This window comes from Artemia franciscana, chromosome 17 (assembly GCF_032884065.1).
Source record: "Artemia franciscana chromosome 17, ASM3288406v1, whole genome shotgun sequence".
NCBI lineage: Eukaryota > Metazoa > Arthropoda > Branchiopoda > Anostraca > Artemiidae > Artemia > Artemia franciscana.
Window position 1 is genome coordinate 35,351,971 of NC_088879.1, and position 21,989 is coordinate 35,373,959.

At 34.5% G+C, this 21,989-nt stretch overlaps 1 protein-coding gene and 1 long non-coding RNA gene across 3 annotated transcripts; one reads left to right on the forward strand and one right to left on the reverse strand.

Annotated features, from left to right (window-relative positions):
* Positions 1–11,135: 11,135 nt before the first annotated feature.
* On the forward strand, positions 11,136–14,158 carry LOC136038188 (uncharacterized). The gene is made up of 2 exons (XR_010620146.1): positions 11,136–11,292; positions 12,982–14,158. It is a non-coding gene; the product is annotated as an uncharacterized LOC136038188 (long non-coding RNA).
* Positions 14,159–14,199: 41 nt separating this feature from the next.
* Positions 14,200–18,567, reverse strand: LOC136038186 (uncharacterized). Of its 2 annotated transcripts, none has more exons than XR_010620145.1 (3): positions 18,224–18,567; positions 15,835–16,665; positions 14,200–14,654 (listed from the first exon to the last, which is right to left on the reverse strand). XR_010620145.1 is itself a non-coding variant. In XM_065721270.1 (3 exons), exons 1-3 carry the CDS (start codon positions 18,375–18,377, stop codon positions 14,299–14,301), a joined length of 612 nt encoding a protein of 203 aa, XP_065577342.1. In that variant the 5' UTR covers positions 18,378–18,555; the 3' UTR covers positions 14,200–14,298. The 2 variants fall into 2 exon arrangements, 1 of the variants encoding a protein (XP_065577342.1); XM_065721270.1 differs by having other exon boundaries at positions 15,835–15,936; positions 18,224–18,555.
* Positions 18,568–21,989: the final 3,422 nt, after the last annotated feature.

Here is a 21,989-nt window from a genome sequence, read left to right on the forward strand (position 1 = left end):
AATCGCACATATCGATCCGTGGGGGGGGGGGGGATTACGGAGCCTCTTAGTGTATGAAGTTCAGTTTTTATGGGGCAGCTCATACCTATACGAGAAAAAATAAGAAAGTACAGGTTTTTTACATTTAAAGCATGTAGATTAACGTCAAACCAATTATATATTTTCTCAGTAACTGTTTCAAGCTTTACTGTAAGGAATGATTCATCCGAGCCACAACACCTAGTGTACCATAATCTACAAATGCTACCATTTCTTCCCTATTATCTGATTTGAACTCCGACGCAGTCTGAGAGTAACTTTTCTGACACAATCTGCAGCATAAATTGGTAACTGAGGTGTTAAAAAGTCAGAAGAGGTCGTTCACACATATGAGAAAGAGGGTTGGCCCAAGAAATAACCCTTACAGCTCGTTTTGAAGCTTCTGCAGCAATATGTGTACCAGTGAAGCATGAAGAGAACCAAGAAAATGCTTCCCCACGCACACCATGATAAGAGAGATGAGATTCTTGTGCGTAAGGCTATCAAAAGCTTTCTTTACATCAAGAAAAATGGCTTCCGGAATTACAATAGAATTTATGGATTGTCATATAAACCGGAGAAGTCTATTCCATGCATGTTCTACAGAATGCTTTGGGCGAAACCCAAAACGACGCTGATGGTCTTTTTTTTTTTTTTTTTTTTTTTTACTTCAAGAAGATTCACCAGACGTTTGAGCATTGGCCTTTCAAATATCTTAGAGAACACTCACAGAAGAGAGATGAACTGTAGTTCCAAGGGTCCTCACGACCACCTCCTTTAAATAGAGCTATCACACGTGCTAATTTAAGACGCTGGCGAATACTCCTAGTTTAAACGACCGATCTATATAATGGCAAAGTTGGGTGATAATCGATGAAAGGATAGGTTAGATAAGAATTATTTTGAAACCAATACTTAGTTGATGATAACAACTAAGGCTACGCGGATGACATTCTGGTTTAGATAGATAGATAGATAAACTTTTTTTTCACCAAAATTTTTATGGCACTGCCAGATTCCTTTGGTACAATCACATTAATAAGCGACGCAAAAAGAAACAAAGAAAACAAAATACTAATCAATCCTCCTGACTTTTGTTATACATTTTTAGAAAACTAGGTATAAAACGCTTCGCTAACCGCTGATGGGCACAGCGTACCGGCTGAAGTTTTCTCAACAAGCGCTGCAACCCTGCGCGGGAGTCGTTGTGGATTGAGGGGGGAAAAGGGTTTTTTGGATTGGGTGGATCAAAGATTTTCTTCCGAAATCCATGCAGAGTTTCTCTCTTCTTTTTCAGAGTTTGTATTTTAAACTTTGTCAACAGCTCTTCATACACCATTTCTGCCTACTTCGAAACTACCTTTAGAGCTGTATAACGTAGAGGAATCATGTGGGAGGAAAGCTGATAAGTTAAGAGACAGGATACATGCAACTTCGCCCATTGTCTCACCTTGTACAGAACCTTAGCCATTAACGTTTATATTATTATTGACAGTGTATATTTGTCTTCCAGAAATACTTTGATCCTTTGGATTTACCAATTATTCAACAAACTGGCCATAAATAAGGATTAAGAAATTTATTTGTGAATAAATAATGAGAATATCAAGGATTTAATAAGCTATAATAAATATAAATTTCAACGGTGAGATTTCTTTTTCATTCTTGCAATATTTCGACGATTAGTGTTGGAAGAAAAAGAGTAAAACAAAATAAATTGAAAATAATAAGGATATAGAAGAAAGAAAAGTGAAAGAAAATAAGTATGATTTACCTGCTTTGTTTCTCCTCAGTTGTAATTGGCGCAACGTAGTCACCAATTTCACCGTAAATGCTGTCATCCACTGGCTTTACCTAGAAAAAAGGATCTACTTGCAAGGCCATAATGAAGAAATCCCATGATTTTATAACCAACTTGAAAACTTGAAAGTCACTTAAAAACATGAAAGCTACTTGAAAACTGGAAAGCCACTTGAAAACTTAAAATTCCAGAAGGGGCACAAGCTCCAAGAGCCGCTAAGTTTTTAATTAGTTCACTCCTTTGCAATGAATGGATAATTGTAACTACATCACTTGGAAATTGTGACACGCAAGCTATTTTGTAACTTGACATCTTCTGACTGTATGAATGACGACTCTTGCTTCCTTAATCACAATGGAATTACTGACGCAATATTATTCATTTTTTGTTCATCGCAATTTTTTTGTAATCGGTTTTCTATACCCTTTCTAAATTTAAGTCTTAAGAGTAGACTGATTTTCATATCTTCCCTACTTTCGTTTTAGCTACTAAAGTGTTATTACATGTCCGACAAAGCACTAGATTTAGGTAACAAGGACATGAAATTAAAAAGCTCTTCGTCCATTGGACCCATTTGTATTAGGTCTAATCATACCTAAAAACTGTGTTTTCTAAGATTTTTCTTTATATTGGAAAGTATTGTTTTTACGGTAGTTTTTATGAAGCTTTCTAGTTCATAAATTTTCTATAAAAATCAAAGAACAGCGCCACAGTTTTGTCAGTGTTACCACGTTGAATCTTGATAATAAACAAGCAAAATTAATTCGTTAAAGCTGCAACGCTTTTTGTCCGAAAAAACTCAAACATTAAGAATCAGTTGATTCCCAAAGATTTTGACTAAAAGAAAACTATACTTTAACTATATTTAGACACAACTTTAACAGTCAGTGGAATCAAAACTCTTTAATTGTATGTGGAAGTCATTTTTATGTAAAAAAAAAACAAAAAAACAATTTTTCCTTCTTTTTAAGACATGCGCAGTTATGGAAATTCCAACTTAACCGATTCAAAAAATTATATTTAATTAATTCCAAAAGAAAGAAGTTATTGTTATTCAAGTTCTGAATATTATACAACTTCCCAATAAGTCACCCCATTAATCCTAGTATATGTAAGTACACACTAGTACATTACACCATCGTATGGATTATTGGGCCACTATTGAACCTACAGAGAACTGTATAATAGGAATTTCGAAGGAATTGTTGAGCAAGAACGTCATCGCGGAAAACAACTTCCCTAACTTAAAGCTTCCCACTATAGAGAAACCCAAAATGCCTTCAACGAGCCTTTAGCGTTCCGTTATTGTCAGCTTACCAATGAGATACACGGGGCTATCTGTGGATATGCAAGGGCATATCTTAAACATCCTTCAGAGGATATGCTAAAGGACGTGGAATCCAATGCAGTAAAGTATAAGATGAAAAATACAACAGACAGTGTTGACAGGTTCTTTCAATTTTTTCTATGACCTTTGGCGTTTGTCGCAGAGTATTAGTTGACACAGAAACAGCGCTCATTGATTGTGCTGTTTCTGGGCAATAGAACTTATAGCTAACGGTAGTTCATGAGAATTCAGTAAAATTTTTGAACTATGGCTGACCAAAATCTTAACCTTGCCCACACGTTTAAAAACCTAGTACAAACAGTAACCCTAAGCACAGTCAACCAAAAACAAGGATGCATGGGAAATCAAAATTGTAATTAGAAAACATAAGCCATAATAAGTTAAAAAATAAAAGTAAAATCTAAGAAGCTATTCTACACTCTTCTCACAAAAAGTAAGGACAGATCCAAATGCATCCTAAGCTACTAGAAAACCAAAACGTTGACATAAATTGGGTTCAAATTAACAGCATCTACAAATATCAGGAGACTTTTCCTTAGGCAAGGAGGTCAAAAACAGAAAAGCACGTATATTTTTGGGGAAACACTCCTTTATACCATCTAAACCTCATCAAAGGTCTTTTCGTAAAAAGTGAGGACAGAACCAAATTTACCCTTGACCAAAATACTAACAAAATGGAAATGCAATAGCAACAGTGTCTGCAACTTTGTTTGAACTTGAGATGAAATTAAAGCATAAACTTCGCGTGTGTCCCGAATAAATTACAATGATGACAGTGAACAAATGAGGTTCTGAAGCGTGGGCGCACTGAGGAGATTTGCTCGATGTTTCCCAGAGAAATTATTGCCAGCCGCTACGGCTTGTTTTAGGTACCCAAGTGACTGATGGCATCTCAAACAGCAATCTGTACAAAAAATATGGTTCAATTCCGCTTTATAGGGCTATAATGCAAGAAAAGCTGAGAGGGCTAGGACACGTTCTGCGGATGAAGGAAACAGATTACCAAACATTCTCCTAGTCGGCCAACCAGCTTTGGCCAAAAGAAAAGTAGGTCATCCCCCGAATGCGATGGGAGGATGTCGCCAGGAAAGATTTAAGGAAAGTTGGAACTTGTTGGGGGGGGGGTGTAAACAGGGAGGGTTTGAACAGATCAGGATGTAGGATGGCCGTGCGTAACTGTGTTGGCCTCAGACGGCTGGGTGCTCCAGCGAGATAGTAGTAGTCTCAAATCAGCTAGCTTTTTAAGTACTTGAATATTGAAACAATAAATAAATAGCATACAGGATAAACAGACTTGGAACAATTTACAGATATCATGAAAACCAGCAGGAAATTCACAAGTTTACCCCTATCTCCACGTCCTCAGAAAGAATAAAATTTAAAAAAAAGTGAATAGTCATTAACACTTTACGAAACATAACACTTCTCTGGTTTCTTCTTTTTTACTGATCCTTCATTTTTTTTAAATTGCCTGACGACTACACCAATCCCCCTCGTTCCATCAATTTAATCATACTCTATGAAAATATCTTATGGTTAGGTAATACAGTAACACATTTAGCTCTTAAATAAGCTAAACGAATAAACTATATTTTAACATGCCTTTAATTTGTAATTGTGTCTAATTATTGTAACTATACCGTAAAAAAACAACTTATAGTAAAAAAGGAAAAACGCATTTGGTACAGACAAAAGGCCTAAAACCTCTCTTTCAATTAAACTTTTGCCTTAAAAAGACCTGATCCGAAATTCTAGACCGAAAAATAGCCAATGGACGACATTATCAAGTCAAATCCTGATAAATTTGACAATAAAGAAATTAAAAAATAGACCAATAAAAATAGTTTCGCTTTCACAAAAAAATAATCAGAATAGATAAATTAATAAAAAGGCTTAGTCTTTCTTCGGCAGCTTTCCCAGATTTATCCTTCTTTGCTTTCTCTTTTTTGGATTTCTTACCACCAGCTCTAACGTGCGATAATATCTGAGACAACTTGTTGATAACAATGTCGTTAGTTGTTAATGTTGTCTGAAGCTGAAAAAGGATAGAAAACATTAGGACCTTTCTAAAATATTTGATTCATTGCAAGAAAGGGAAATAAGAACGATTTAATCCAAAACAACACTTATAAAGACTTTTTCTTTTTTCCAACTGAATATTAAATTAAACATAAATTTACAATAGATATTGAACAAAAAAAATAAACTAATAAAAAATCAATTTACAAGAGTCATTAAACAGAAGATTAAAATAATAATTATCTAGTTTGTGTCACAAATGCAATCAGCCTCACATTTATAAAAATTTTGGATACAAACGTCTCAAGCGTTTGTGAGCATTTTATGAGCAGATTTGTATTATATTTGCTAAATGTTTTGTTACGTTTAATATCTATTATATTAATTTTATTGTTTATTTTGTTAATATTTGTTTTGGGATAAGGAAAAATTTTCAAAAACGGAATTCAATTTGATTTTTTTTTTTGCAAAAAAAGGTGTTTCATTCGGTAGGAAGAATTTTTGGAAATATCTTAAGGACAGTAAAAAGCAAAGTAATTAAGTATTATGACGCTAAAATCTAAGAAAATAGAAAAATAAATCTGGTCAGATTAGCTTATGAAAACTCATATGCTACAATACCCCCCACCCTGGTCCCGAGACGACTATAGAGAAAGAGTAAAAAGTCTTAACTTTTTAGAAGCAATTGTTGTTTTTGGCTGGTTTTAATCTACGACTGCCTTACATATTAAAACGGAACATTAAATTAAACTGAAAGTTGCAAAATTAGTTTTAAAAAAATGCATCCAAATTATCTAGTAATATAACTTTTCCTCCTAAATCTAATTAGATAACATTTATGACAATCTTTGGGCAGAAACCACCAAATGGGCAATTGTCTGCGTTTTTCTTATGCTTAAAAAGAAAAACTTCTAAGATGACAAAGCTACTCACAACAAGACCAATATAAGCCTTCTGGCCCCAAATATAAAGGTGCGAAATTTTTTTTTTCAGAAATATGACCAAAAATGACAGGAAAAAAATTTCCCGAATACTATTCTTACAGTCTAGAGCGTAGAACCCCAAACTTTTGAGCTAAACTCCCAAACGTTATAGACAAAACTTGCTCAAAGATATATCAGTCGAATAACAATGATCAAGTTTGAATAGCTTAAAACTAAGAAAATTGAACTGCAGTCAGGGGGGGGGGGGTACCTGATGTTTTTAAAGCTTCAATATGTAAATACATCCTGTAATCACTTTTTAGTAGATAGAGAAGCTGTAGAAAGAATAGTTGACTCACTAGGTGCTCTTGGGGTGAGAAGAAGCTTACAGAAATCTTTATTGGTAAGTTTAAGTAATCCTCTTAGATAAATGTAATTTTACCTTCTCCCATAACTTCCATGAATCAACACCACTGAACACACTATTCAAAATACCTTTTTATGCTCTTTCTAAATATGCTTATTACAACTATCTAAACTTAAATTTTGATCCTTAAAGAGATCTATTGCTCATTTTTTTATCTCAAATAACTAAGATAATCATACCATAAAATTTTAAACCTAATGCTTATTTGGTATTCCAAACTCTTATTTTCTGTATGCATGGATTTATTATAATCAGATCTGATGGCCTAGACTTGATAATTTATACACCTTAAAATTCTGCCAATTTACGAAATGTTCCATAATTTTTTGGAGCATTGAACTTTTTGGCAAAATGGCAATAGTAAACAGAGGAGACTGTTAATTTAAACAAAATGAAATTGCAAAATTATAGCATGGAATTGCTATAGAAAAATAAAACCACAGAAAATTATTCTGATGACTGATACACTTGTTCTCAAGGAACTTACACCCCTAAGAACTGAATAAATCTGATGGTCCAGACAGCATTCACCCATATATCCTACATGAATATTGTATAGTGTTGTGTCAACCTCTTTCTCCTCTTGCTATTCAAGTTATCATTAAGTCTTTCTAGACTTCCTCTGGATTGGATAACTGAACATATCATTCCTATATCTAAAAAAGGCAGAAAGGCTGGAAAATTATTGACCATTAGCATGACATCAGCAGTCATTAGGGTTCTCAAAAGAATAATGAACTCTACAGTTGTTAAACACCTTGAAGTAAATAATGTTTTATGCAGTTCCCAAAATGGCTTTTGTTCTGGAAGATCTGTTGACACCAATCTCCTTGAATCATATGATCACATCACCAATTTGCTTGATATAGTTGCTGATATGACTCTGCTTAACTTTTCTAAAGCTTTTGACAAAGTTTTTCACAGGCAACTTAGAATTAAATTATGTGCAGTCAAGTCTGCAGAGAAATCCCTGATTCTCAATTTTCTCTATTCTTGATCTCAGTGTTTTGTTATTTAATGACTCTGGTAATCATATTCTTTCTTCGTCTACACATGTTTTGAGTGGAGTTCCTCAGGGAAGTGTTTTGGGTCCTACAACATTTAATATCTTCATTGATGATGTTCCTCTCATTATCAGCAGTAAATCAACTCTTTCTGCAGACAATCTGAAGCTTCTTGGATCAGCCTTGTCCTGCAAAGATCATACCCTTCTCCAAAATAATCTTCAACTGCTGGGTCCATGGGCTGATGCTTGGCATTTTTAATTCAATGTTGCCAATTGCCATATCATTCCCTTTGATGAACTGAATCCTTGTCACTCTTATTTTTTCTTAGGCCACCCACTCTTCTCTGTAAATAATGAGCAGGATCTTGGTGTCACTGTTGACAATGAACTAAAATTCAGCACCCATGCTAAGAGGTCTGCTGCTCAGGCTAGTTCAACTATGGGACTGATAAAGCATACTATTTCTACTCATTCCAAAGTCATCAGTCTTCTGTAAAGGACTTGTGTTTCCTAAGCTTGAAGCTCAAATGTCTCTTACCTCCCCATATTTTAAAAAAGATATTAAAGTTATCTAAGATTTGCAGAGACATACCACCAAAGTGATATCTGGCATGCAGGAGCTCTCCTACCCTTTAAGACTATCAAAGTTTAATCTCTCAACACTTGTTGATAAAAAAATAGAGAGGATGCCATTTTAGCCAACAAGTTATTGAGGGCTAATACTTTCCCAGCATTATTACCTACTGTTGGAACCAACTCAATAACTATGCCTGAAATTTGTCAAGCAATCCACAATATCTAGAGTCTATACTCAATTCTTTTCATTACAAATTGTCAACAGTTGCAAAGATATTCAATGAAATAGTTACTGCTGAATCCATTCATGTTTATTACTCCTAGCTGTAATTTAAGGTAAAATGTTTGGTAAATTTGTAATTGGCTATGTAATTTAGCTGGGATGAAAGTGAAAACATCATTTGATGGCCTTTTTTAATGTTCTTTCATAATTCAATAGTTGCTTCTGGGGCTAATTGCATCTTGAGGCATTAAAGGGGCCCCAAAAATATTTCATATGAATTGTGAAAGAGTATAAAAGAAGCATCAAATAATGTTTTCACTTTCATTGCAGCTGAATCATATGGCCTACTTTAAATTTACCATGAACTTTTTCCTCCTCTACCCCCCCCCCCTAATGTGCAAATATGTATCCTGAATTAGAATACACCCTGAATTATTGACAACAAAATTTCAAATCACAAAAATCAGTGCTATTGTTGTCAACAGCATTCAAAAAGCATACATTTAAATTGAAACAGTAGGAAAATGGTTAATATTTGAGTTGCCTAATGAATGAAGTTTGAATTCGTATAAATAAGTCAGCCACTATTCTTCAAATACTTATTACAACAACTTATAGTAAAATTCTAGTTTAGCGATTTTTGACTATCTTGGAAAGGAGTTAGGTTAGGAAAATGAAACATTCAGGGATGGGTCTAGAGGCTAAAGTATGTCACAGGAAGGTATTTTGAAGTACATACCTCTACTCCCTCTCTCTCTAGAGGGTCCTTACCTTTGATGACCTTTAAGATATGTGTGTTATAAAAGTGAAACCTTGCAAAATAGATCTCTTGCTTTAACTAAGTATAACAAAATTGTTTTCAGCTTCACAACTTTGCTCAGTCCTAATTTATAATGTTTTAATGTAATGCAAATACATTTTTTAAATTTTGAAAAAAGCATTGATATGGCTCAGAATTCTACTCAAATAACAAGAATTGCATTTTCTGAACTAAAGGCACAGAAAAAGCAACTGGTAACTGAAAATTTAGGTAAAATGTTGTTTTGTCAAAATTTCAACAGGTAGCCTATAGACCTGTTATGTAGGAAAATATCAGGACCCTCTAGAGGGAGAAGGAGTAAAGGTGGGTACTTGAAAAGGTCAATGTTGGTATTACTGGAACAATTTTTTTTGGGTCATGAAACTATTGTTAGTAGATGTATTTTGACTTTTTGAACATCTTTTCTCTCTTGCAAAACTATTGCAAACTCACAGTTATGGAGTTATTCTAGCCCAAATATTCTTGTATTTATACATATAGAATTGCAATCATTTCCATTTTTGTTGATTAGAAATTTGAAATTGCTATTGTTTTAAGACTGGGATGTCAGAGATGTTGGTATTACTGGAACATTTTTTTTTGTTCTAGCTAAACCTAACAAAAAATTGTCTCTAAAAGCCACATAGCAATTTTCAGTCTTAAAACATTAGCAATTTCAAATTTCTAATCAATGAAAATGGAAATAATTGCAATTCTACATGTATAAATACAAGAATATTTAAAAAGTCAAAAGGTATCTATTAACAGTAGTTTCATTACCCAAAAAAATTGTTCCAGCAATACCAATATTGACCCTTTAAAATACCTTCCCAGGATATACTTTAGCCTGTAGACCCATCCCTAAAAGTTTCATTTTCCTAACCTAACCCCTTTCCAAGATAACCAAAAGTCACTAAACTTTACCACAATGAAATATCTTTGGGATCCTTTTAAGGCTCAAGATGCAATCAGCTCTTACTGAACTATGAAGCAATTACTGAACTATGAACAAGCATATAAAAGGCATCAAATGATGTTTTGCTTTCATCCTAGCTAAATTATATGGCCAACTACAAAATTACCAAAATATTTACATAAACTGGCAGAAGGTGAATTATAAGTTCTATAAATTGCTAAATTTCCTCAGGTTTGATCCTCAAAATAATAAAATTCTTTCTTTAAAATACACAACATATGTCACTTAATCAGATATTCATATTTCCTCCCACAGTTGTCCACATTTAAAATTATTTCAGAGAAAAGCAACCATGATAGCCCGTCTTGTTTAGAAAGAGCATAAACAAAAAACCTTTTGGTATTAGGTATATTTTATTAGCGTGTTTTCTTTGGATGTGGAATTTATCAGATATAGGCTAATAAAGAAGTTTGCTTACCTGTTGTACATTTTTTCTTATTATTTTAGACCAGGAATAAGTTGTGGAATATTTCTTCTTCTTATTCAGCAGACAGGCTTTTCAGTGGATACTATTTAGCCCTTTTCCTTTTGGCTCACTCTGTGGGATTGACAGAGCTATGGAGCTGGTTTGTCTTATATGATTTGTATCTGCTCAGATTTCTTGAAGTATATCTTTTGATACCAGCAGTTGAATTATAAGAGAATATATATTGAGCTCTGTGCTCTGTGAGAGAGTATGGTCAGCAAGACTCTTGGCTGTCAGTGGAATTTTGTGGTGTTTGAAGTATTCTAACATTTTACATCGCACGGTATACTGTGCAGACGTCAGCATATTACATTCAAATAGGCAGTAATCTATTGTTTCATTCTTAAGATTACATGACCTGCAAAGGGGGGGCGCGGGAACTTCGCCACTTGAATTAGGGATCTGACATGAAAATTTAGCCCATTTGAACCTGACCGAATTCTATGATAAAAGCGGATGCACATTGGCATCACTTAACTTAGTTAAGTAGTCTAAGTTAAGTGACTTTACTTAGGTCTCTTCACATTGAAATCTTGCCGTTCACATTGAAAAATGAAAAATGACTAATAGGACTAGGCAAAAATTTTGAATTGTTGGATCATGGAATTGAGGATGGATAACACTTATATGGTCAATGATAATGAAAGTAGCTCTGATGAAGATTTGCTGCTAATTCTTCACTTAAGGCAGCAAAAGAAGAAAATTAAAGGGTATTTCAAAGTTATAGATGCTGTTTTAACGGAATAACCCACTAATGATTTGGTCTAACTGAATTTCATATAAGGCCTATGGCCTCGTGAAGGCAATATATATATATATATATATATATATATATATATATCTTGAAAAGAGAAATCACCAATGCAACAGCAAAAACACATAAAAAAACGGGACAGAAGGAGAAAAGGAAGACTGTTTTCCTAAATTAGTGATTAATATAGACCAGCACTTGAATGAGGCCTTAACCCTACTCATCCATTCAATCACATAGGTCAAACAGCATAGCCAAACACAATCAACCATAAAGAATAATCCATGGACAGGCAGTCATGTCGTCAATAAGTATAAGTTGTCATTTACCAAACAATAGAAAAAATAATAAAGACAAATAATTCAGAGGCAACAACCCAACACAAGGGCTAATTTACCATATTACCAAAAACATGGTAAAATTTTAGTTTAGTGACTTCTTGCTATCTCGGAAAGGGGCTAGGTATCCCAGGGAGGTATTTTAAAGTACCTACTTCCAATCCCTCTCACTCAAGAGGACCCTGAAATTTGCCTACATAGCAGGTCTATACCTATCAAAATTTTTAGAAAACAACATTTTACCTTAATTTTCAGTTACCAGTTGCTTTTTCTCTGCCACTAGTTCTGAAAATGAAACTGTTATTTGAGTAAAATTCTGAGCCATATCAATGGTTTTTTTTTCAAAATTTTGGAAATGTATTTGCATATCTTTAAAACCTTATAAATTGGGATTGAACAAAGTTGTCAAGCTGAAAACAATTTTGTTGTACTTCATTCAAGCAGAAGATCTATTTTGCAAGGTTTCACTTTTATAGCACATATTTTTAAAGGTCATCAAAGGTCAGGACCCTTTTGAGGGAGAGTGAGTGGAGGTAGGCACTTCAAAATACCTTCCCAGGACATACTTTAGTCTGTAGACAAATCCCTGAAAGTTTCATTTTCCTAACTCAACCTCTTTCCGAGATAGCAAGAAGTCACTAAACTAGAATTTTACCATATATATGTATATATATATATATATATATATATATATATATATATATATATATATATATATATATATATATATATATATATATATATATATATATATATATATATATATATATAGCCTAGGCTATATATGTATATAGTCTGTATCCTAGGGAATGGAAACATGAACAAAATCCCAGGTAGAAATAGGGTGTTTAATTGGGATGCTTCAATGCCCTGGTTGGTAGAAATAGTGAGGGAAAGTAGGATTGAATTATACTTTTTGTATTAATGTTCGAAATATGGTCAGTCAGTCAGGTATCCAGGTAAATTCTAACATTGGCATATATTTTGAAGAACTTAACAATTTTTGTACACATGGTTTGTGAAAATGATTGGTAAAATGCATTGGCATAAAATTTTAATCACAGTGTCCATTTTCTATTCATGCAGTTCTAATTGTTCTAAGCCTTAACATTACTCTTTACTTTCCTTTAATTTTCAGTTATTACCAAAATAGTTTTAAAGCATTGGTTTCTTTGACAAGTACTAATTGAATTCAAATTTTTATGTTTGTGTTACAGCTGAATTGACCAGTCAAACAGTCTTTTGCTTAAACTATAATATGAAAGGAATATTACTTTAATTTGTTTATAATTTATATATTTACTTTTTAGGAAGAAAAGACTATGGGTACATCCAATTCTACAAGAAAGGGAGAGGACTGCGAAAGGCCATCTGACACTGCTTAATGACTTACTTATGAGAGATGATGAAGAGAAATTTTTAAATTTTGTAAGATTAACAAAGGCAGAGTATGTTGAATTGCTTAGTTTAGTGAGGCCTTTTATAACAAAAAAAACACCAATTTTAGAAAGGCAATCTCTCCAGAACTGAAGCTTGCTTTGACACTAAAATATCTGGGCACTGGTATGTCAATGGCAGCTCTCCATTATGAATTTCGTGTTGGTCACTCAACAGTTTCACAGATATTATCAGATACAATGATAGCAATATATGAAGTTTTAAGTCCAATGTATCTGCAAGAGCCTCAATCAGATACATTGAAAAGTGTCAGTGAAACTTTTAGGGCAAAATGTTTTTTGCCAAATTGCATTGGTGCCTTAGATGGTAAACATGTGCGAATTCAGTGCCCATACAAGTCTGGGTCTCAATTTTACAATTATAAAAATTATTTTAGCCTTATACTTTTAGCTGCATGTGATGCTAATTACAAGTTTATTTATGTAGATGTTGGAGCTTTTGGAAGTGAGAGTGATGGGGGTGTATTTGCCAGGTCAGATCTTGGGAAAGGCATAGACACTGGGAAAATAAAGCTTCCTGATTCACTTCCATTGCCTGGAACAACAGAAAATTTTCCATTTTTTTGTTGTTGCTGATGAAGCCTTTCCATTGTGTAGTTATATAATGAGACCTTTTCCTGGAAATAGACTCTCAGAAGCACAAAAAATTTTCAATTACCGATTATCCACAGCTCGGCGCCTAATTGAAAATACGTTTGGTATACTTGTGCAGAGGTTCAGAATTTTCCGAACTGAAATACTAGCACAGCCTGAAAAAGTAAAAGCAATAATCATTGCTTCTGTATGTTTACACAATTTCATTATTTCAACTAGAGGAGCCCCAACTGATATTCAAGAGCTATCAATAGGAAGTGGGATTTCTCAGCTTGGCAGAGTTGGGAGCAACAATTCTTCCAGAACAAATCAAGATCTTAGAAATAGACTAATGGATTATTTCTTATCTGTAGAGGGTGCTGTTCCTTGGCAGCGAGAAAAAGCATTGAGAGGCACATTGTGACTTGATTTATAAATAAATATGCATGCAAACATATCATACACTATTTGTATATATAAATATCCTGAATATATATATAGAGAGAGAAAGCATTTAATATGAAATGACTAAAGATTAAAATATAATAACAAAAAAAAATCAAATATTGGCTTAAAGTGAAAAAGATAAAACATATTTCAACGTTTTTTGGTATGTTCTAGTATAGCATTCATGATTTTCATGCGACACTGCAGTTTCTCCTCAGCTGGTATATCCTTCATGAATGATACAAGTGACATTAGAAAATGCTGGTCTTCATCCATAGTTATAACTTTATTTTTATCCCTTTTTTGTTTTTCACTCAGGTATGAGAGAATTGCTTCATCAGTTGCAGATGAAGTACTTCCCTCTGTTTTGGTTCGGTTTCTTTTTTGAACGTTTTTATAAGTTTGGAAGTGCTCATCTGGAGCAATTGAAGTGGATGCCTGTGGAGATTCCGTTTCGATTAGGAATTCTTCTGAATTGGCTTCTTCTTGGGACACACAGCGAAATTCTGGAAAATAGAATACATTAATGTTTGATGGATGAAGGTTTGTACTATAGTTTATGATTCTGTTCTGCAAAAACGAGGGACAAGTTACTGAACAGAAGAGCTCTATTTTATTTTATTTTTTTTAGATTATATAGTTAACATACAAATAGTTTTGATGCCAGTTCTTTTATATAAGGGAAGAGCATATACTTATACCATGCTAAGAAAGTAATTCAAATTGGGACTGAAGATCGATTTAACACAAACTCAACAAAAATAGCAGCAATGTTTTTAAAACAGAAGATAAAACTGTTAAGACAAAAGTAACAACTCCTAAAAACAAGAAACTAAGACAATAAGAGCTGAGAGCTCATATGGCACGTGAGAGGAGGTTGGAAGAGCCAAGAGATTCTTCCCACCAGGTTTCATCCCAACCTCTCCACTCTAAGCATTTTCCAAGATTTCAGGTTTCCCCCTCCAACTCCCCCAATGCCACCGGATCCGGTCGAGATTTAAAATAAAAGTTCTGAGACACTATATCCTGCTAAATATAAAATTTCATTAAGATCCAATCACCCGTTTGTAAGTTAAGAATACCTCATTTTTTCTAATTTTCCAAACTAACTGTCTTCCCACTCCTCGCCAGATGGTCGAATCGGGGAAGAGACTATTTCAATTTAATCTTGTCTGGTCCCTGATACGCCTGCCAAATTTTATTGTCCTAGTTTATCTGGAAGTGCCCAAACTAGCAAAACCAAGACTGACAAACTGACAGAAATTGCAATCGCTGTATGTCATTTGGTGAATACCAAGTGCCATAAAAATCTTGGGGCCAAAGCCCCCCTTGAGTTAATTAATAATAATCATATTTCTCATAAATACTGAACATAAATTTAACATTTATGTTTATGTCAATAATTGCAAATCTCATTTTCTTTTGGACCAAAAGTAATTGTACACTTTCTGATAATTGTATAGTTGAAAGTTTTTGGGGCTAGGGACTCCTCCCATTCCAGGTCAATTTACATTGAAAATGTATTCCAAATACTAATTAAAAATTCAATACGTTTAAACACTTCATTATTTTCGATCTTGAACTTAGAATAATGCTACCAGTATTTCCAATATTAGTATTGGAATACTATTGTTTCCATAATATATCAAGTTTTAAATTTTTGTTGTATAAATAATAAGGACCAACCTGAAGGACTATGAGTAATATCAAAATCAATTTCTTCAGAGTAATCTTCTGTTATTTGCTGTTCGATTACATTGATGACAGGCAATGAAGATACACAGTTACCTAAAACAAATTATTCTTAGAAACAAGGCTGGAAATTAATATGAAGGGTTTTCTTGAAGTAAAAAATTACCATGATATATTCACATAACATCACATTATTATTCTTAATTTAATTTTTGACAATCCAGGTTAAATTTCATAGATACAAACTCTTTTGATAATCGAGTTTTACATTCATTGATATGTTATTTTTCAATGTCAACATTAGTTTTGTGTTCAGATTGCATAAGTCTTAAGCCTTTAAACAACAATTATAGTGCCAATCAACCAATTCTTATAACACAGATATTCAAATTAAAATGAAGCAATACCTTTTATAATTGTTACTTAGCATATACAAACACATATTATTTAGGACATACAAACTGTAAACTAATCTGTGATGGCTGCCATTTGATTCCTTGTTAATAAATATATATAATATATATAAATATATATATATATATATATATATATATATATATATATATATATATATATATATATATATATATATATATATATATATATATATATATATATATATTTCAGTTTATATGTACAATTCCATGCCAATGGTTTTTCTGCTCCTATCAATGATAACATCTCTTAAAAAATCCATTCTTTGAATAAACTCCTGGTTTGCTGCCTTTGTCTTCAAAGCTGCAGAACCACTTGGCAGTTTTGAAATTTTCTTCAGTCGGACATATCGCTCTCTCAGACTGACCCATTTTTTTTGAAGCTCAGTAACTGCAAAAAAGAAGTAAATGAAGTTTTGATAAATTTTATGGAAATTATTTTAGTTGAAGGAGATTTTTCATTTTTAGCTTTTTCATATCTTTTTCTTTTTTTAACTTTGTCATGTCACTTCTAAAATTGATGATTACACAGTCCCAAACAAGAAAGGGGGTCCATTCCTTTTCCATGCAAGCCCAACAAGTTTTAAATTTAGCTCCCTCTCCCCACCCTCCAAATAAAAGAAGCAAATTTAATTGTTCTTGCTTGAACTACAGTCCTTTAACAATAGTTTCTAAATTTTTAACAAAATCATGAAGCATTACAAAACATTTTTTTGCCATTTTTTATCTAAAATTCAGTAAAGCATCAATATCACCATTATATTATGAAAAAACTGCATCTTTTATATCTACCACTACATCTTTGCATTTCCCCATGGATTTCAAAAATTAAAAATTTCTGGCAGTTTTCTTTGAAAGACTTTTTATGTCCTTTTACTTTTTATGAAAGAATTTTATCTAATACAATTAAGGGAAAAGAAAAGAATAGTAAGTGATACTGACTGAAATGTCAAAACTTTTGCCTCCAACAAATGAAAAAATCAAAACTACCAATTAAAGTTGCAATTTGATAATACACCGATCACTGGTACCTAAAAAAATTTATTATTAAGTAAAAATAAGCTAGTTTAAACTAGTCTATTAAAACTGAAGGAGGTGTGTAACAGGTCAAATTTTTCCTAGTTTATATTCATTCAATCCTGAAACTTGTCAAAACCCTACAAAAAAATGTGGCTCCTATTGTTTTCTATTTGGGCTACATGCCAGTAACCATTAAATATCTTTTGGAATCTAACTAAAGATTTCCCTTAATAATAATAACAATATTGATAAAAAAATATATTGCAAGGGCAAAGGAAGCCAGACAGTTGTATAGTCTACAAGGTGAACCCACCAAATAACAATGGCCTACAAGCAAAGCATCTAATAGCCAACTAGCATTTCTATTGATTAAAATCACACTACCTTCATATACTAATGCAAGAGGATCTATCCTTCCTAAGCCTGAAAAGACTTATTTCTGTTTAACTTATTTAGCCAAACCAAGGTCTATGCCTACCTGAGATTAATAGTCCTTGACTTGCCATCTGATTTGATGTATGGTAGATCAAATTTTTCCTAGTTACTTATTCATTTAATCCAGAGACTTGTCGAAATCCTACAACAAAAGACAACTCCTATTGTTTTTCTATTGTAGGCTACCTGCCAGAGACCATTAAAAATCCCCTGAACAATCTACTATACCTTACTAGGCTGTAGATTCCTTTAATAATAATAAACAATATAGCAAGTGCTAGGGAAAAGGAAGTCAGATAGTTGCATTGTCTAACATGTGAACCCTTCAAATAACAATAGCCTATAAGCAAAGCTTTTAATAGCCTATTAGCATTTTCATTGATTAAAGATCACACAACCTTCATAAACTGTTGCGAGAGTGTCTATCCTTCCTAAGCCTGAAAAGATTTACACTTCTATCTAACTTATTTATTCAATCCAAGGTCTAGGCCTACCTGAGATTACCATTCCTTGACTTGCCAGCTGATTTGAGAAACTCTCCCATGCATTGATTTTGAGATGCCTATCCTTATAATTGTCATTTTTTGGATTATACAAATAGGGCCTAGAGCTAATAAAATCAATTATCAAATGTTCAACTGAAGACATTTTCAAAGCTTTTCTGAAATAAAAGTCTCACTTATAAGTAATCACTTATAAGTTGAAAAAAGTTCAACTTTGAAAAAAGCCTAAGTTAAGTGAACTAAGTGAAAGTGTAAAGTAAATTAAACGGGTTTTTCGTGCCAATGTGAACGGGACGAAAAACCAATGTGCATCCGGCATAAATCTTGGAAAAGGTGAAAGGGTAGGATTCTCATTATTTAGCAGTACCTCTGTAAGTCTCCAGGGGTGTATTTTGGAGCGTGTTCCAGCTGAGACAAAAAGTAACTAAAAGTTACTAAAAGTAACTTTTTCCGTTCCAGCTGAGGCTATTTAGCAGCTGGAACGACAGAAAAGTTACTTCAAAGTAACTTTTTCAGTAACTTTTGCTAAAGATAGTTAACGAGCATCTTTAGTTAAGTAACTTAACATCATTTTCATCACTACAATAATATAAAACTTTTAGTTTGAAGACTATGAGCCTTTATGCAGGGAAGAGAATGGAACTGCAATTGTTCAAAGAACCAGTGATGGTAAACAATCTTATTTTGACCTTAAAATGATTTTTAATAAAAAATTCATTGGTAAAGTTCAAGCATTAATGTGATCTGCTGGGCATATCTAGAGAAGCTTGGTTGAATTGTTTGTTGGGGGGTGAAGTCTTCAGGTCTTGCTTTAGGAAGCTTATAACTAAATTCCTGTAATCCTTGGACAGTTGCTAGCCTATCCAAAGTCAGTGGTAAATTGTTTTGTAGAGATGGCATAGCCTAGAGTGAGTAATAGGTCTAATTGTCCAGAAAAAAATGTATATAGTTCAAAGAAAGCTGATTTAAAACATTCAATGATAATTACTTAAGCTAGCCTTGGCTAGATTGAATCCTGTAATTCATTGAAGTGCTTCAAAAAACTTTGCAGTTTATTGGTAGCCTGTAACAACTTTTAATATTAATTTATAGATACATTTGAGCCCTCCTAGCAAAGTTTCTTGTAGGCTACTCCAGGCTTGAAAACCTAAGCTTAGGAGTTTAAGGCCTGGTGTTGCTGTTATTTTGGTTGGGATAAGGGTCAATGGTGTGACTCTGTAAGCTTAGCCACAGTACACCTAGCTATAATGATTAGCCTACCTGGAAAAATTTAGAGGAAAAACTTAAGAAGAATCAAATGTTTTTTGCACTCAAATGAAGAATCAATGTTTTGTAACACTCCCAGCTAGACATTGAATCAGGATATCACTTGCTGTGCAATGCTGACCATTGGTCAGCTTACAATTTTTTTCTTTTTTAAGTAGGCCTAACTTCTTGCTACATTAGAAAATAGGGTCAAAACTAGTAGGCTATGCAATTATGCAAAATAATGTGAAACTCAAACCCTCATGTATTGCTATCAAAATAGGAATTGAGAAGAATTGTATACATCAATGCATAACAAAAAATCTAAGCTATGCATCAATATGGTTGTTAGGTAATTGTGTGTGTAGAGTTCCTATGTCTCAAGTTGATTTAGCTCTTTATTAAGACCCAAGCACCTGTAAATATAACAACATAAGCACATAACAAAAACAACACTAAGCTGATAAGCAAGCAATCTCAGCAGGATGCTACAATAATATAAGCACATAATAAAGCAACACTAAACTAATAAGCAAGCATGCCCAGCAGGATGCTACATCTTCCTTCTTCTGAGCATGCTATTGTCTCTATAAGTTTAACCTGGTGGGTTTGATTATTGTTCTACCCGATCTTGTTTGCGTCACTCCGCCTCTGTCCCGGACTGGTTTTGTTTGTTGCTGTGTTACAGCGCTAGTAGGGACATTGACAATATTTCCATTGTGTTCGGGGGGGGGGGCTGCCAGGCTGGGTGAGGCTGGACGCTCAACCGGGCTGACTTTGGGTACCAACTTGGACGGTTGGGTAAATTCTACATTTTGGTAGTCTTGTTTTGAGTGGATTGCTTCGTCTGAATTCCTATGGGAGAGTCTGACCCTGTTGCATCAGAGCATTGATCCATCATCAGTAGCAATTGTGTAGGATCGCGGCTGCGGGCACACTTCGACAATGGTTCCTCTCTTCCAAGGACTGCTGGGTGTCATTTGGACACTCACTCTTGACCCTACCTGAATTTTGGGTAAGGATTTAGCGGTCCTGTCGTAGTACTCCTTCTGTCGCACTCTTGATTTCTCTCTGTGTTTCTGAAAGCTTGCTTTGGACACAATGTTCTTCTCTAGGTGCTTCTGCGTGACAGGGAGGACTGATCACAGCTGTTGGCTCATGAGCAGCTGGGCTGGTGCTGCCATACCGTCTACGGGAGTGTTCCGGTATTCTAGGATACTGATGTATGGGTCCTGTCCACTGATCTTGGACTTGTTCAAGATTCTCTTACAGGTTTGCACGTATTTCTCGACGAGCCCGTTTGCTGTGGGGTGATAAGGGCTAGACGTTTGATGTTCAATGCCCCAGTTTTCTGTGAATAGCCTGAATTCGCTGGAACTGAACTGTGGCCTGTTATCAGAAGTGAGAATTGCTGGTATTCCATGGTGAGCAAAGTGTCCTTTGAGTTTTGTGACCACATGAGAAGTGGTGGTGGAGGTTAGGTTATCCACCTCAAAATAGCGGCTGTAATAGTCGACTGTTATTGCATACTGCTTCCCATTCCATTCAAACAAATCACATCCCACATGCTGTCATGGTAGTGACGGGATCGGCGTGGGAATCATTGGCTCTTTTTGATTGTTTGACATTGTGTGAGTGCAGGCATCACATCTTTGGATAAACCGTTCAATGTCTTTCCTGATACCTGGCCAGTAAATGATCATTTGGGCTCTTTGCTTGGTTTTTTCAGTGCCCAAATGAGTGGAATGTAGTCCCTGTAAGACATTGTCTCGTAGACTGGTAGGAATCACAATTCTTGAACCTTTGAAGATCAGGTCATCATGCGTTGAGAGATCTTGGCGAATACTCCAGTATTGGACTATGGTGTTTGGGCATTGTCTCTTGTTGTCAGGCCACCCCTCCAAGATGACCCTCTTCAGTGCTTGGAGTTCGTGATCTGTTAAGGTCTCCTGTTTGATCTCCTCCAGTCTGCTGCCCGTGGCGGGTATGGATTTTAAAAACGAATATACAAAGATTTCGATCTCTTTGTGTAATTCTTCATCAATGTCAGGAAGATGTAGTCTTGAGAGTGCATCTGCGACAGGGATTTCCATACCGGCTCGGTACTTGAAAGTCAAGTCATATGGCTGTATGTACATCATCAGGCGTTGAATCCTTGGTGGTGCTGTATGGAGGGGTTTGATTAGTATAGATTCGAGTGGTCGATGATCCGTGATGACTTGTACTTTCCTTCCGTATAGATAATGGTGGTAATGCCGGCAACCATAGACTATGGCAAAGAGTTCCTTTTCTAGCTGTGAGTAGTTCTGTTCGGATTTACTCAGTGATCTTGATGTGTAAGCAAAGATTTTGCCATTCACGGATATTTGTGCCCCTAGTCCATGTTTTGAGGCGTCAACTTCGAGCTCAAGGGTTGGGCTGGAGCTGTCAAAGAAAGCCAGGCTGGTTACTATGGACTCTTTGAGCTGGTTGAGACATATGGTGTGGAGCTCTTTCCATTCGAACTCGTTTA